This window comes from Drosophila biarmipes, unplaced genomic scaffold (genome assembly GCF_025231255.1).
Source record: "Drosophila biarmipes strain raj3 unplaced genomic scaffold, RU_DBia_V1.1 ptg000017l, whole genome shotgun sequence".
NCBI classification, from domain to species: domain Eukaryota; kingdom Metazoa; phylum Arthropoda; class Insecta; order Diptera; family Drosophilidae; genus Drosophila; species Drosophila biarmipes.
The window spans coordinates 2977655-2994101 of record NW_026114535.1 but is presented as its reverse complement, the minus strand read 5'-3'; the positions used below and the strand labels follow the sequence as shown (position 1 = coordinate 2994101).

The 16447-nt window shown below is 55.8% G+C and overlaps 3 protein-coding genes across 3 annotated transcripts; all 3 read right to left on the bottom strand.

Annotated features, from left to right (window-relative positions):
• Positions 1-759: 759 nt before the first annotated feature.
• LOC122818555 (uncharacterized) lies at positions 760-2873 on the bottom strand. The gene is made up of 2 exons (XM_044092765.1): positions 1637-2873; positions 760-1571 (listed from the first exon to the last, which is right to left on the bottom strand). Exons 1-2 carry the CDS (start codon positions 2871-2873, stop codon positions 760-762), a joined length of 2049 nt encoding a protein of 682 aa, XP_043948700.1.
• Positions 2874-6563: 3690 nt separating this feature from the next.
• On the bottom strand, positions 6564-10288 carry LOC122818556 (uncharacterized). The gene is made up of 4 exons (XM_044092766.1): positions 9021-10288; positions 8817-8967; positions 7628-8742; positions 6564-7443 (listed from the first exon to the last, which is right to left on the bottom strand). Exons 1-4 carry the CDS (start codon positions 10286-10288, stop codon positions 6564-6566), a joined length of 3414 nt encoding a protein of 1137 aa, XP_043948701.1.
• Positions 10289-12439: 2151 nt separating this feature from the next.
• LOC122818557 (uncharacterized) lies at positions 12440-16164 on the bottom strand. Its single transcript, XM_044092767.1, has 4 exons — positions 14897-16164; positions 14693-14843; positions 13504-14618; positions 12440-13319 (listed from the first exon to the last, which is right to left on the bottom strand). The coding sequence occupies exons 1-4, from the start codon at positions 16162-16164 to the stop codon at positions 12440-12442; spliced, it is 3414 nt and encodes a 1137-aa protein (XP_043948702.1).
• Positions 16165-16447: the final 283 nt, after the last annotated feature.

Here is a 16447-nt window from a genome sequence, read left to right as displayed (position 1 = left end):
ATTTTGACAAAAGTATGTTCCACATTTACGAGGTGTTTTTAATAGTACCAACTGTGGACACCTGTCCCTCCAATTCTTATCTCTCTTTCCCTCCCTAACTTTTTCGTTATGGTCAAGTAATTTCTCAATTCTAAATCAAGAATGAGATAGAAAAAGGAGGGTTAGTTTACCTAAGGTATAAAAACTCGATCAACAGTTATTTTAACTCACAAATAAAAACCACCTGTAAACAGTCTCAAGTCAAAAGTTTCAAGTTAAAAGTATAAACCTAGATCATCTCACAAACAACAAAACAATAAAACAACAAAAACAAGAACAAACTGCTTAAAAACAAGAACAAATGGTCAATCCGGAAATGATGAAGGTGCTCAAGGAAAACCTCTTGTGAAGCAGTTGAAGAACTGTAGGAATTCATTAAAAAGAAAATTTGATGAATTGAAGCAAATAAAAACTGAAAACTCACTGAAAATAAAAAACTAAATGTCACCGCTTGGCCGATCACGGGAATGCCTTATAACACTCAGGACAGTTGTTGAAGTGATGTGGTGTGTAACGAGCGTTTCATTCTAAAGACAATTGTTCTTAACCTGATACATAATTACTTATCCTCCATACCGCAGTTTCTCTTCCCCTTTCTGTGATGGGGCAAATCGATGTGTTTTATCCGCCAAATATTGTGTTCCTTTTTACCCGATTTTAGTGCGACCAAATAACCTAAACTAAATACTAGACTTCATAAAAATCCTGACCATCGATAGCCTAATCCGTTCCGCGACATCCCCACCCCCGTGAAGCAGCCGCATTCATCACGTCCAGGATAGCTAGCTTCGAAGCGGGACGCATAGTCTTGGCTCGATCGGTAGTCCGCACCGCTGCTCGACGAGGTACTCCATCCTTCCCGGTGAACACCTCTTCCACGACGCCTCGTTTCCATTCCCTTCGTGGTATGGCTGGATCGCAGATGAATACCAGGTCTCCTCGACGGATGGGTTCGACGCGCTTGCACCATTTCTCCCTGCGCACAAGAGTTGGCAGGTACTCATGCACCCAACGCTTCCAGAAACGATCGCGCATCATCCTTGCTATGCGCCACTGCTTCCTAGTAGCGGACCTCACGGGCTCCTGTCCATCATCCTTGGGGAGATCTGGGATATCCGATGCTCCTTTCAGCAAATCGTTAGGCGTCAGTGGAGCCTCCTGGTCCACCGTCACCGGTAGATGAGTGAGCGGACGAGAGTTTACGATGCTCTCCGCCTCAATCAGCAGGTTCTCCAGTACATGCTCCTTGGGGGCGAGCTCCTTCATTGTGTGCGCCAGCACCTTCTTCACGCACTGCACCATCCTCTCCCAGGCACCGGCTTCAGCTGGGTTCGCCGGGCAGTTGAAGATCCATTCGACTCCCTTAGAAGACAGCTCGCCCTGGATCTGTGCAGGCTCGAACACTTCGCTGAACCTCTTGGCCTCGCGGTCGGCTTCCCATTGTCGCTCCTTATCCTGATCACTGGTCCACGGCGGCTCTTGAAGTTCCCCATGGCGATTATGCAGGAGTCGGTGGACAAATCGTGAGCCATCTTCAAGTGGATAGCCCTCGTGGTCAGGCACGTAAACAGTGCCACCCACCTCTTCTCTGGGCGACGTCCTATTGTCACAAAGAGCGGCCCAAAGTAGTCCAGGCCAGTAGACTTAAATGGCCATCCGTTGGCCTCTAGTCGATCCGCAGGCAGGGGGCCCATCTCGGGCCGTGTGGGTCGTGCCTTCCGCAGCTTGCAAACGTTGCATTTGCTCACCACCCTCCGTAGCAGTCTCCGCAAGTTCGTTATCCAGAACTTGCTCCGAATCGATCCGATCGTCGCCTCCGTGTTTTGGTGGCACATCTTTTCGTGGTTTTGCTGCTCGATCATTTCCGCCAGCGCCTCCTCGTGAGACAGTATGATCGGCCGATGTGCGTTGTATGGCACACACGTCGCGTCGTCGATCCTTCCACTGGCTCCCAATACTCCGTCCTCGTCAAGGTATGGGGACAGTCCGTGCAGTCGGCTGTCCTTGGCGACGTTTCCTTGGCTGTCCTCAGCAAACGCTTCTCGCTGCGACTGCCGTATCAATGCGCGCTCTGCTTCAGCGCACTCCATCGCGGTCAATCCGTAGACCTCTTCATCGCGACGTATTCCACGGCATCGTCGAACAAATCTGAGCGCCCACGCAGTCGTCCTCACCAGTCGATTATAGCTGGAGAACCTCTGCAGGGATATAAAGTTTACCGTGCCCAAGGCAAACTCACATTTCATTTCCTCGTCGTCGGTCGTCGAAGGAATCCAGACCTCGCTCGATCTCGGCCAGCTCTCCTCTGGTTCTCGTAGAAACGGCGGTCCGCTTAGCCATCGCGAACCGATGCTCAGGTCCACGGCCTTGCGCGGCCTTGTCGCGTCATCCGCCACGTTTTCGGCGGACGGGATCCATCTCCACTGGGACGCCTCTGTCGATTCCAAAATCTCCGCCACCCGGTTTCCGACGAACTGTTTGTATCTCCGGTGGGTGTTGCTTATCCAGTGCAACACAGTCTTGGAGTCCGTCCATAGCGCACAGCTGCTGATCGCCACACCGTGCTCCTGCTTGACGATGTTCATCAATCTCGTGCCCAATACCGCTGCTTGGAGTACCAGTCGCGGGATCGACATGGTCCTCATCGGGGCGCATTTCGTTTTGGAGCTTATGAAGTGCGCCTGCACGTCTCCGTTCTCGTACGTGGCCCGCCAGTAGGCCGCTGCTGCGAACGCCGATTGACTGGAGTCCACGAAGATGTGCAGCTGTAGCGTCCGCACGCGTCCGCCGCCAAAGTAGTGGCGCGGGCATCGGAACTCCTGGATCCGACTCATCCCTTGCCGCCAATCCTCGAAGGCTGCGGCCAATTCATCCGGTAGCGGCTCGTCCCAGTTGACTCCTCTCCATTCGGGTCAAACGCAGACATTACCAGGCTTAAGAACTCCCTCTTGGTAGGGACTCGTTCCCCCGTCATCACGTTCCTCGGGACTCGATGGTACTTGACGCCGAACTTGAACTCATCGGTAGCCGGCTGCCAGTACATCCCAAGCACCTTCTCCTCAGCTTCGGTCCATCCGACGCTGGCGATGGGCTCAAGTGGGTTCAGCGCTCTGACCCCATTTGCCGAACTGGAGGTAAATCGACACAAATCAAAACCTGCTTCAGCGTGAATTTCTCTCACCCGTGTCGAGATGGCGATAGCTTCGTCCTCGCTGGCGAAACTTTCGACGTAGTCATCCACGTAGTGGTATTCGTTGATGGCCAGGGCTGCTCGCGGGTCCGTGCTGCTGTACCGCAAGGCATTCACGGTCTTCACGTAGTCCACCGAACATGGTGAGCAGGCCGCTCCGAACGTCATTACTGCCATCTCGTCTTCGTCTCTCCACAGAAACCTCTGGGCGCATATGTCCTTCGGCTCCATCATTACCTGATGAAACATCTCCTTGATGTCTGCACAAACTCCAACCGCTCCTTCCCGAAAGTGGAAGAGCACTGCTGGGAGGGGCTTGTAGCGCTGTGGGCCTTTCAGTAGCGTTGAATTTAAAGACACACCGTCCACCTTGGCAGCCGCATCGAAAACCAGCCGGATTTTCCCAGGCTTGTTCGGGTTTTCCACTCCGAAGTGCGGCAGTCGTCGTGCGTATCCCTTCTTGACATAATCGTCCATTATCCGGATATAAGCCGACGTGAAGTCCACATCGCGCTTCATCTTACGCTCTATGTTGACGAGCCTCCTGAGGGCCATGCTGTAGCTCTCCGGCAATCTCACTTCGTCGTCCTTCCATAGCAGCACGGTCTCGTATCTCTGGCCTACACGTTTGGTGGTCTTCTCCAGGGTGCTCAGGGCCCGTGCGTCGCCGCTATCTCCGACTGACGGCTCCAGGTCCACTCTGCCAGAGAAGATCATCCTGGGGCACAGCTAGGAGGCACGAACTCAGAAGCGGCGAGCTCGGCTTTCCGTTCACCGGTCCATATACCACCCATCCAAGTGCGGTGTCTGCTGCAAACGGCCCTCCAGATCCATAACTTTTGGTTCTGAAGGGTACTCCTAAATGCGCATGATCCAGTCCAATTAGGATCCTCGGCGTCGCATTGTTGTACGGCATCACCGGCAGACGCGTGTTCGCCTTCACTGCTTGTACATCCTCCTGACGCAGGCTCTGCATCGGAAGGTTCAGATTGGCCACTCCGTACACATTTTTCAGCCCATGGCGCTTTGGTTTGCCCGCTGCGCTGATCTGCAGGCTGACCACCTTCGTGTGCTCTTTGGCGGATTTTCCACCAAACCATTGCACATTCAGCTGTCGGCTCTCGCCTTTCAGGTTCAGGGTGCGGATGAGTTCGTCGTCGATGAGTGACAGATGATCCTTCATCCAGCAGTGCGTACGTGTCGACCTTCGTATTCTCGCCGTACAGCGTCACGGGTAGAATCCTGAACAGCAGGTAGCATCCAATTGAGTCGATGTTGAGGTTTCGGTGCGGCAACTCCTGGCGATCGTACGCCGACCGCCCTTCATCCCGCTCACGTCGCGCGTCTACAACTGCGGCCGACGTAGGATGGTTCCTTTCGCTGGAATCCACTGACCGTGGCACTCCCCTCCGATTGTTGCCGTCTCTGTACGGCTGTCGGTCCTGATCCCTCCTGAGGCCCCCATCTGCGACTGGCGGCCGTTTGGATCGTTCAGGTACTTCGTGGAGCAGGTGGTGATGCCTCTTCTGGCATCTGAGGACGTTGCATCCGCGGCTCTTCCTGCAGAACCGGGACATGTGTCCGGGCTCCAGGCACGAGAAGCACAGTCGTCGCTTCCTCGAGGACTCGATCCGTGTCGTTTTAGAGGTGCTGATGAAGTCCTTGCAGTCCCTGACCTGGTGCTGTCCCTCGCATATAGGGCAGCATCGACATATCGCTCCTCCTCGCGAACACTATTCGCGTGCAGAATCCTTCGCTTCGGTTGTTCCCTGGCTCCGGCGTCCGTGACAGTGCACACCAGTTTGGCGAATTCATGGAGCCACTCGCTCAGGTGCGCCACCGTCGGATACGGCTGTATCGTGGCCGCGTGCCTTGCCCAGTCCAACCTCTTGCTTAGCGGCAACTTGGCTATCAGCTCCTCCATTAGGGTTGGGTTGGCTAGGTGCTGCCGGTCGCGGTCGACTGCAGGAACGCTGACAGCTTGCTAACCTTCGTCGTGAACGGCACGATCCTCGCGATGTTGGCCTCCTGAATCGGCTGCACTTCGCGCACGCTCTCCAATTGGCTGCGGATCAGTTGCTCCGGGCGTCCATACCGGAATCGTAGCTGCTCCATAACAGCTTGTACGTTGCTGGGATGGATGAGCATCGACTTCACTGTTTCTCCCTTTAGGGCTTTCACTAGCCTCTGGTTGTTCTCCAACTCGGTGCACTGGTAGGCTGCAGTTGTCTCCGTTAACGCACACAGGAATATTGGCCATTCCTCTGGCTGACCCTCGAATTCGGGAAGATCAGGTAGTCTGCGTGGCGTCCATTCTTGTATGCTTGTCGTCGGCGCTCCATATGATATGGGCGATGGCGCAGGTACCTCTGGGTGAACATAACCTAGCACCGGCTGTGCTGCGGCGGTCACACAAGAATAGCGCAGTATTGTTGTTGTTGAGACAGGTTGTCCGTTTGCCCAATGGCCGCCAAGCGTCGGCACCAAATTCGCACTCCATTGTGGCGGCAAATTTGCACTCACTTGTGCCGGCAACTGCAGCGATGGCGTCACTCCGAGATCCGTTTCCAGATTGTCCCTCATCTGCCTGGGCAGTTTTCGCTCAAACTCTGCCGTGGCGCTGCTCCATGATGTGGCAGCGTTCCACTCGAACATGGCGGTGTATTCGCTGCACCGCTCACTCCAACGCCGCGTGCCCCGGTTCCATCGGGATCTCTGGCGGCCTCTGCCTGTCCTCCACTTGCTCTTGCCTTCGCCAGCTTCGACTCCAGACGTGTGATCCTTTCCATTAAGGCCGCCACTACAGTTGTGGAATCCGTAGTCTGCCCCGTCGCTTCGGGCTGCAGGTTACTTGCCGCTTTCCTGGCGGCTGTTCCACTTTCCTTCGGAGTCTGTGCCCTCTGCCGATCACCAGCCACACTCGCAGAGCTGGTCGCGGTGCCAGTTGCTGTGGCCTTGGCGGTCGCAGTTGCGGGAACGCCCGAGGCTTCCAGCCTGGGGCTCCGCTTGGGTGAGTGCTTCGTGGGCATCATCTTGCAGAGTGCGAATAAAAGAATTTTTCACCGCTTGGCCGATCACGGGAATGCCTTATAACACTCAGGACAGTTGTTGAAGTGATGTGGTGTGTAACGAGCGTTTTATTCTAAAGAGAATTGTTCTTAACCTGATACATAATTACTTATCCTCCATACCGCAGTTTCTCTTCCCCTTTCTGTGATGGGGCAAATCGATGTGTTTTATCCGCCAAGTATGTGTTCCTTTTTACCCGATTTTAGTGCGACCAAATAACCTAAACTAAATACTAGACTTCATAAAAATCCTGACTATCGATAGCCTAATCCGTTCCGCGACATCCCCACCCCCGTGAAGCAGCCGCATTCACCACGTCCAGGATAGCTAGCTTCGAAGCGGGACGCATAGTCTTGGCTCGATCGGTAGTCCGCACCGCTGCTCGACGAGGTACTCGATCCTTCCCGGTGAACACCTCTTCCACGACGCCTCGTTTCCATTCCCTTCGTGGTATGGCTGGATCGCAGATGAATACCAGGTCTCCTCGACGGATGGGTTCGACGCGCTTGCACCATTTCTCCCTGCGCACAAGAGTTGGCAGGTACTCATGCACCCAACGCTTCCAGAAACGATCGCGCATCATCCTTGCTATGCGCCACTGCTTCCTAGTAGCGGACCTCACGGGCTCCTGTCCATCATCCTTGGGGAGATCTGGGATATCCGATGCTCCTTTCAGCAAATCGTTAGGCGTCAGTGGAGCCTCCTGGTCCACCGTCACCGGTAGATGAGTGAGCGGACGAGAGTTTACGATGCTCTCCGCCTCAATCAGCAGGTTCTCCAGTACATGCTCCTTGGGGGCGAGCTCCTTCATTGTGTGCGCCAGCACCTTCTTCACGCACTGCACCATCCTCTCCCAGGCACCGGCTTCAGCTGGGTTCGCCGGGCAGTTGAAGATCCATTCGACTCCCTTAGAAGACAGCTCGCCCTGGATCTGTGCAGGCTCGAACACTTCGCTGAACCTCTTGGCCTCGCGGTCGGCTTCCCATTGTCGCTCCTTATCCTGATCACTGGTCCACGGCGGCTCTTGAAGTTCCTCATGGCGATTATGCAGGAGTCGGTGGACAAATCGTGAGCCATCTTCAAGTGGATAGCCCTCGTGGTCAGGCACGTAAACAGTGCCACCCACCTCTTCTCTGTGCGACGTCCTATTGTCACAAAGAGCGGCCCAAAGTAGTCCAGGCCAGTAGACTTAAATGGCCATCCGTTGGCCTCTAGTCGATCCGCAGGCAGGGGGCCCATCTCGGGCCGTGTGGGTCGTGCCGCAGCTTGCAAACGTTGCATTTGCTCACCACCCTCCGTAGCAGTCTCCGCAAGTTCGTTATCCAGAACTTGCTCCGAATCGATCCGATCGTCGCCTCCGTGTTTTGGTGGCACATCTTTTCGTGGTTTTGCTGCTCGATCATTTCCGCCAGCGCCTCCTCGTAAGACAGTATGATCGGCCGATGTGCGTTGTATGGCACACACGTCGCGTCGTCGATCCTTCCACTGGCTCCCAATACTCCGTCCTCGTCAAGGTATGGGGACAGTCCGTGCAGTCGGCTGTCCTTGGCGACGTTTCCTTGGCTGTCCTCAGCAAACGCTTCTCGCTGCGACTGCCGTATCAATGCGCGCTCTGCTTCAGCGCACTCCATCGCGGTCAATCCGTAGACCTCTTCATCGCGACGTATTCCACGGCATCGTCGAACAAATCTGAGCGCCCACGCAGTCGTCCTCACCAGTCGATTATAGCTGGAGAACCTCTGCAGGGATATAAAGTTTACCGTGCCCAAGGCAAACTCACATTTCATTTCCTCGTCGTCGGTCGTCGAAGGAATCCAGACCTCGCTCGATCTCGGCCAGCTCTCCTCTGGTTCTCGTAGAAACGGCGGTCCGCTTAGCCATCGCGAACCGATGCTCAGGTCCACGGCCTTGCGCGGCCTTGTCGCGTCATCCGCCACGTTTTCGGCGGACGGGATCCATCTCCACTGGGACGCCTCTGTCGATTCCAAAATCTCCGCCACCCGGTTTCCGACGAACTGTTTGTATCTCCGGTGGGTGTTGCTTATCCAGTGCAACACAGTCTTGGAGTCCGTCCATAGCGCACAGCTGCTGATCGCCACACCGTGCTCCTGCTTGACGATGACCATCAATCTCGTGCCCAATACCGCTGCTTGGAGTTCCAGTCGCGGGAATGACATGGTCCTCATCGGGGCGCATTTCGTTTTGGAGCTTATGAAGTGCGCCTGCACGTCTCCGTTCTCGTACATGGCCCGCCAGTAGGCCGCTGCTGCGAACGCCGATTGACTGGAGTCCACGAAGATGTGCAGCTGTAGCGTCCGCACGCGTCCGCCGCCAAAGTAGTGGCGCGGGCATCGGAACTCCTGGATCCGACTCATCCCTTGCCGCCAATCCTCGAAGGCTGCGGCCAATTCATCCGGTAGCGGCTCGTCCCAGTTGACTCCTCTCTATTCGGGTCAAACGCAGACATTACCAGGCTTAGGAACTCCCTCTTGGTAGGGACTCGTTCCCCCGTCATCACGTTCCTCGGGACTCGATGGTACTTGACGCCGAACTTGAACTCATCGGTAGCCGGCTGCCAGTACATCCCAAGCACCTTCTCCTCAGCTTCGGTCCATCCGACGCTGGCGATGGGCTCAAGTGGGTTCAGCGCTCTGACCACACTTGCCGAACTGGAGGTAAATCGACACAAATCAAAACCTGCTTCAGCGTGAATTTCTCTCACCCGTGTCGAGATGGCGATAGCTTCGTCCTCGCTGGCGAAACTTTCGACGTAGTCATCCACGTAGTGGTATTCGTTGATGGACAGGCAGCCCTGGACCCTCGCGGGTCCGTGCTGCTGTACCGCAAGGCATTCACGGTCTTCACGTAGTCCGCCGAACATGGTGAGCAGGCCGCTCCGAACGTCATTACTGCCATCTCGTCTTCGTCTCTCCACAGAAACCTCTGGGGGCATATGTCCTTCGGCTCCATCAGTACCTGATGAAACATCTCCTTGATGTCTGCACAAACTCCAACCGCTCCTTCCCGAAAATGGAAGAGCACTGCTGGGAGGGGCATGTAGCGCTGTGGGCCTTTCAGTAGCGTTGAATTTAAAGACACACCGTCCACCTTGGCAGCCGCATCGAAAACCAGCCGGATTTTCCCAGGCTTGTTCGGGTTTTCCACTCCGAAGTGCGGCAGTCGTCGTGCGTATCCCTTCTTGACATAATCGTCCATTATCCGGATATAAGCCGACGCGAAGTCCACATCGCGCTTCATTTTACGCTCTATGTTGACGAACCTCCTGAGGGCCATGCTGTAGCTCTCCGGCAATCTCACTTCGTCGTCCTTCCATAGCAGCACGGTCTCGTATCTCTGGCCTACACGTTTGGTGGTCTTCTCCAGGGTGCTCAGGGCCCGTGCGTCGCCGCTATCTCCGACTGACGGCTCCAGGTCCACTCTGCCAGCTGCGACTGTCTGCACCGGCTTCGCTCCGATATTCTCGGTCTCGAAGTAGTCGCTGACCATCTTCTCCAGAAGATCATCCTGGGGCACAGCTAGGAGGCACGAACTCAGAAGCGGCGAGCTCGGCTTTCCGTTCACCGGTCCATATACCACCCATCCAAGTGCGGTGTCTGCTGCAAACGGCCCTCCAGATCCATAACTTTTGGTTCTGAAGGGTACTCCTAAATGCGCATGATCCAGTCCAATTAGGATCCTCGGCGTCGCATTGTTGTACGGCATCACCGGCAGACGCGTGTTCGCCTTCACTGCTTGTACATCCTCCTGACGCAGGCTCTGCATCGGAAGGTTCAGATTGGCCACTCCGTACACATTTTTCAGCCCATGGCGCTTTGGTTTGCCCGCTGCGCTGATCTGCAGGCTGACCACCTTCGTGTGCTCTTTGGCGGATTTTCCACCAAACCATTGCACATTCAGCTGTCGGCTCTCGCCTTTCAGGTTCAGGGTGCGGATGAGTTCGTCGTCGATGAGTGACAGATGATCCTTCATCCAGCAGTGCGTACGTGTCGACCTTCGTATTCTCGCCGTACAGCGTCACGGGTAGAATCCTGAACAGCAGGTAGCATCCAATTGAGTCGATGTTGAGGTTTCGGTGCGGCAACTCCTGGCGATCGTACGCCGACCGCCCTTCATCCCGCTCACGTCGCGCGTCTACAACTGCGGCCGACGTAGGATGGTTCCTTTCGCTGGAATCCACTGACCGTGGCACTCCCCTCCGATTGTTGCCGTCTCTGTACGGCTGTCGGTCCTGATCCCTCCTGAGGCCCCCATCTGCGACTGGCGGCCGTTTGGATCGTTCAGGTACTTCGTGGAGCAGGTGGTGATGCCTCTTCTGGCATCTGAGGACGTTGCATCCGCGGCTCTTCCTGCAGAACCGGGACATGTGTCCGGGCTCCAGGCACGAGTAGCACAGTCGTCGCTTCCTCGAGGACTCGATTCGTGTCGTTTTAGAGGTGCTGATGAAGTCCTTGCAGTCCCTGACCTGGTGCTGTCCCTCGCATATAGGGCAGCATCGACATATCGCTCCTCCTCGCGAACACTATTCGCGTGCAGAATCCTTCGCTTCGGTTGTTCCCTGGCTCCGGCGTCCGTGACAGTGCACACCAGTTTGGCGAATTCATGGAGCCACTCGCTCAGGTGCGCCACCGTCGGATACGGCTGTATCGTGGCCGCGTGCCTTGCCCAGTCCAACCTCTTGCTTAGCGGCAACTTGGCTATCAGCTCCTCCATTAGGGTTGGGTTGGCTAGGTGCTGCCGGTCGCGGTCGACTGCAGGAACGCTGACAGCTTGCTAACCTTCGTCGTGAACGGCACGATCCTCGCGATGTTGGCCTCCTGAATCGGCTGCACTTCGCGCACGCTCTCCAATTGGCTGCGGATCAGTTGCTCCGGGCGTCCATACCGGAATCGTAGCTGCTCCATAACAGCTTGTACGTTGCTGGGATGGATGAGCATCGACTTCACTGTTTCTCCCTTTAGGGCTTTCACTAGCCTCTGGTTGTTCTCCAACTCGGTGCACTGGTAGGCTGCAGTTGTCTCCGTTAACGCACACAGGAATATTGGCCATTCCTCTGGCTGACCCTCGAATTCGGGAAGATCAGGTAGTCTGCGTGGCGTCCATTCTTGTATGCTTGTCGTCGGCGCTCCATATGATATGGGCGATGGCGCAGGTACCTCTGGGTGAACATAACCTAGCACCGGCTGTGCTGCGGCGGTCACACAAGAATAGCGCAGTATTGTTGTTGTTGAGACAGGTTGTCCGTTTGCCCAATGGCCGCCAAGCGTCGGCACCAAATTCGCACTCCATTGTGGCGGCAAATTTGCACTCACTTGTGCCGGCAACTGCAGCGATGGCGTCACTCCGAGATCCGTTTCCAGATTGTCCCTCATCTGCCTGGGCAGTTTTCGCTCAAACTCTGCCGTGGCGCTGCTCCATGATGTGGCAGCGTTCCACTCGAACATGGCGGTGTATTCGCTGCACCGCTCACTCCAACGCCGCGTGCCCCGGTTCCATCGGGATCTCTGGCGGCCTCTGCCTGTCCTCCACTTGCTCTTGCCTTCGCCAGCTTCGACTCCAGACGTGTGATCCTTTCCATTAAGGCCGCCACTACAGTTGTGGAATCCGTAGTCTGCCCCGTCGCTTCGGGCTGCAGGTTACTTGCCGCTTTCCTGGCGGCTGTTCCACTTTCCTTCGGAGTCTGTGCCCTCTGCCGATCACCAGCCACACTCGCAGAGCTGGTCGCGGTGCCAGTTGCTGTGGCCTTGGCGGTCGCAGTTGCGGGAACGCCCGAGGCTTCCAGCCTGGGGCTCCGCTTGGGTGAGTGCTTCGTGGGCATCATCTTGCAGAGTGCGAATAAAAGAATTTTTCACCGCTTGGCCGATCACGGGAATGCCTTATAACACTCAGGACAGTTGTTGAAGTGATGTGGTGTGTAACGAGCGTTTTATTCTAAAGAGAATTGTTCTTAACCTGATACATAATTACTTATCCTCCATACCGCAGTTTCTCTTCCCCTTTCTGTGATGGGGCAAATCGATGTGTTTTATCCGCCAAGTATGTGTTCCTTTTTACCCGATTTTAGTGCGACCAAATAACCTAAACTAAATACTAGACTTCATAAAAATCCTGACTATCGATAGCCTAATCCGTTCCGCGACATCCCCACCCCCGTGAAGCAGCCGCATTCACCACGTCCAGGATAGCTAGCTTCGAAGCGGGACGCATAGTCTTGGCTCGATCGGTAGTCCGCACCGCTGCTCGACGAGGTACTCGATCCTTCCCGGTGAACACCTCTTCCACGACGCCTCGTTTCCATTCCCTTCGTGGTATGGCTGGATCGCAGATGAATACCAGGTCTCCTCGACGGATGGGTTCGACGCGCTTGCACCATTTCTCCCTGCGCACAAGAGTTGGCAGGTACTCATGCACCCAACGCTTCCAGAAACGATCGCGCATCATCCTTGCTATGCGCCACTGCTTCCTAGTAGCGGACCTCACGGGCTCCTGTCCATCATCCTTGGGGAGATCTGGGATATCCGATGCTCCTTTCAGCAAATCGTTAGGCGTCAGTGGAGCCTCCTGGTCCACCGTCACCGGTAGATGAGTGAGCGGACGAGAGTTTACGATGCTCTCCGCCTCAATCAGCAGGTTCTCCAGTACATGCTCCTTGGGGGCGAGCTCCTTCATTGTGTGCGCCAGCACCTTCTTCACGCACTGCACCATCCTCTCCCAGGCACCGGCTTCAGCTGGGTTCGCCGGGCAGTTGAAGATCCATTCGACTCCCTTAGAAGACAGCTCGCCCTGGATCTGTGCAGGCTCGAACACTTCGCTGAACCTCTTGGCCTCGCGGTCGGCTTCCCATTGTCGCTCCTTATCCTGATCACTGGTCCACGGCGGCTCTTGAAGTTCCTCATGGCGATTATGCAGGAGTCGGTGGACAAATCGTGAGCCATCTTCAAGTGGATAGCCCTCGTGGTCAGGCACGTAAACAGTGCCACCCACCTCTTCTCTGTGCGACGTCCTATTGTCACAAAGAGCGGCCCAAAGTAGTCCAGGCCAGTAGACTTAAATGGCCATCCGTTGGCCTCTAGTCGATCCGCAGGCAGGGGGCCCATCTCGGGCCGTGTGGGTCGTGCCGCAGCTTGCAAACGTTGCATTTGCTCACCACCCTCCGTAGCAGTCTCCGCAAGTTCGTTATCCAGAACTTGCTCCGAATCGATCCGATCGTCGCCTCCGTGTTTTGGTGGCACATCTTTTCGTGGTTTTGCTGCTCGATCATTTCCGCCAGCGCCTCCTCGTAAGACAGTATGATCGGCCGATGTGCGTTGTATGGCACACACGTCGCGTCGTCGATCCTTCCACTGGCTCCCAATACTCCGTCCTCGTCAAGGTATGGGGACAGTCCGTGCAGTCGGCTGTCCTTGGCGACGTTTCCTTGGCTGTCCTCAGCAAACGCTTCTCGCTGCGACTGCCGTATCAATGCGCGCTCTGCTTCAGCGCACTCCATCGCGGTCAATCCGTAGACCTCTTCATCGCGACGTATTCCACGGCATCGTCGAACAAATCTGAGCGCCCACGCAGTCGTCCTCACCAGTCGATTATAGCTGGAGAACCTCTGCAGGGATATAAAGTTTACCGTGCCCAAGGCAAACTCACATTTCATTTCCTCGTCGTCGGTCGTCGAAGGAATCCAGACCTCGCTCGATCTCGGCCAGCTCTCCTCTGGTTCTCGTAGAAACGGCGGTCCGCTTAGCCATCGCGAACCGATGCTCAGGTCCACGGCCTTGCGCGGCCTTGTCGCGTCATCCGCCACGTTTTCGGCGGACGGGATCCATCTCCACTGGGACGCCTCTGTCGATTCCAAAATCTCCGCCACCCGGTTTCCGACGAACTGTTTGTATCTCCGGTGGGTGTTGCTTATCCAGTGCAACACAGTCTTGGAGTCCGTCCATAGCGCACAGCTGCTGATCGCCACACCGTGCTCCTGCTTGACGATGACCATCAATCTCGTGCCCAATACCGCTGCTTGGAGTTCCAGTCGCGGGAATGACATGGTCCTCATCGGGGCGCATTTCGTTTTGGAGCTTATGAAGTGCGCCTGCACGTCTCCGTTCTCGTACATGGCCCGCCAGTAGGCCGCTGCTGCGAACGCCGATTGACTGGAGTCCACGAAGATGTGCAGCTGTAGCGTCCGCACGCGTCCGCCGCCAAAGTAGTGGCGCGGGCATCGGAACTCCTGGATCCGACTCATCCCTTGCCGCCAATCCTCGAAGGCTGCGGCCAATTCATCCGGTAGCGGCTCGTCCCAGTTGACTCCTCTCTATTCGGGTCAAACGCAGACATTACCAGGCTTAGGAACTCCCTCTTGGTAGGGACTCGTTCCCCCGTCATCACGTTCCTCGGGACTCGATGGTACTTGACGCCGAACTTGAACTCATCGGTAGCCGGCTGCCAGTACATCCCAAGCACCTTCTCCTCAGCTTCGGTCCATCCGACGCTGGCGATGGGCTCAAGTGGGTTCAGCGCTCTGACCACACTTGCCGAACTGGAGGTAAATCGACACAAATCAAAACCTGCTTCAGCGTGAATTTCTCTCACCCGTGTCGAGATGGCGATAGCTTCGTCCTCGCTGGCGAAACTTTCGACGTAGTCATCCACGTAGTGGTATTCGTTGATGGACAGGCAGCCCTGGACCCTCGCGGGTCCGTGCTGCTGTACCGCAAGGCATTCACGGTCTTCACGTAGTCCGCCGAACATGGTGAGCAGGCCGCTCCGAACGTCATTACTGCCATCTCGTCTTCGTCTCTCCACAGAAACCTCTGGGGGCATATGTCCTTCGGCTCCATCAGTACCTGATGAAACATCTCCTTGATGTCTGCACAAACTCCAACCGCTCCTTCCCGAAAATGGAAGAGCACTGCTGGGAGGGGCATGTAGCGCTGTGGGCCTTTCAGTAGCGTTGAATTTAAAGACACACCGTCCACCTTGGCAGCCGCATCGAAAACCAGCCGGATTTTCCCAGGCTTGTTCGGGTTTTCCACTCCGAAGTGCGGCAGTCGTCGTGCGTATCCCTTCTTGACATAATCGTCCATTATCCGGATATAAGCCGACGCGAAGTCCACATCGCGCTTCATTTTACGCTCTATGTTGACGAACCTCCTGAGGGCCATGCTGTAGCTCTCCGGCAATCTCACTTCGTCGTCCTTCCATAGCAGCACGGTCTCGTATCTCTGGCCTACACGTTTGGTGGTCTTCTCCAGGGTGCTCAGGGCCCGTGCGTCGCCGCTATCTCCGACTGACGGCTCCAGGTCCACTCTGCCAGCTGCGACTGTCTGCACCGGCTTCGCTCCGATATTCTCGGTCTCGAAGTAGTCGCTGACCATCTTCTCCAGAAGATCATCCTGGGGCACAGCTAGGAGGCACGAACTCAGAAGCGGCGAGCTCGGCTTTCCGTTCACCGGTCCATATACCACCCATCCAAGTGCGGTGTCTGCTGCAAACGGCCCTCCAGATCCATAACTTTTGGTTCTGAAGGGTACTCCTAAATGCGCATGATCCAGTCCAATTAGGATCCTCGGCGTCGCATTGTTGTACGGCATCACCGGCAGACGCGTGTTCGCCTTCACTGCTTGTACATCCTCCTGACGCAGGCTCTGCATCGGAAGGTTCAGATTGGCCACTCCGTACACATTTTTCAGCCCATGGCGCTTTGGTTTGCCCGCTGCGCTGATCTGCAGGCTGACCACCTTCGTGTGCTCTTTGGCGGATTTTCCACCAAACCATTGCACATTCAGCTGTCGGCTCTCGCCTTTCAGGTTCAGGGTGCGGATGAGTTCGTCGTCGATGAGTGACAGATGATCCTTCATCCAGCAGTGCGTACGTGTCGACCTTCGTATTCTCGCCGTACAGCGTCACGGGTAGAATCCTGAACAGCAGGTAGCATCCAATTGAGTCGATGTTGAGGTTTCGGTGCGGCAACTCCTGGCGATCGTACGCCGACCGCCCTTCATCCCGCTCACGTCGCGCGTCTACAACTGCGGCCGACGTAGGATGGTTCCTTTCGCTGGAATCCACTGACCGTGGCACTCCCCTCCGATTGTTGCCGTCTCTGTACGGCTGTCGGTCCTGATCCCTCCTGAGGCCCCCATC

What these genes read in the sequence shown, in the direction of transcription:
- LOC122818555 (XM_044092765.1), bottom strand. Translation starts at nt 2,873, where the DNA reads ATGAGTCGGATCCAGGAGTTCCGATGCCCGCGCCACTACTTTGGCGGC. An exon ending in GCTCTTTGTGACAATAGGAC is followed by an intron (nt 1,572 to 1,636) that starts GTCGCCCAGAGA and finishes ATCCACTTGAAG; the next exon opens with ATGGCTCACGATTTGTCCAC.
- LOC122818556 (XM_044092766.1), bottom strand. Translation starts at nt 10,288, where the DNA reads ATGAAGGATCATCTGTCACTCATCGACGACGAACTCATCCGCACCCTG. An exon ending in CTATCGCCATCTCGACACGG is followed by an intron (nt 8,968 to 9,020) that starts GTGAGAGAAATT and finishes ATTTACCTCCAG; the next exon opens with TTCGGCAAGTGTGGTCAGAG. An exon ending in ATCGGATCGATTCGGAGCAA is followed by an intron (nt 7,444 to 7,627) that starts GTTCTGGATAAC and finishes TTGTGACAATAG; the next exon opens with GACGTCGCACAGAGAAGAGG.
- LOC122818557 (XM_044092767.1), bottom strand. Translation starts at nt 16,164, where the DNA reads ATGAAGGATCATCTGTCACTCATCGACGACGAACTCATCCGCACCCTG. An exon ending in ACCATCGAGTCCCGAGGAAC is followed by an intron (nt 14,619 to 14,692) that starts GTGATGACGGGG and finishes TGACCCGAATAG; the next exon opens with AGAGGAGTCAACTGGGACGA. An exon ending in ATCGGATCGATTCGGAGCAA is followed by an intron (nt 13,320 to 13,503) that starts GTTCTGGATAAC and finishes TTGTGACAATAG; the next exon opens with GACGTCGCACAGAGAAGAGG.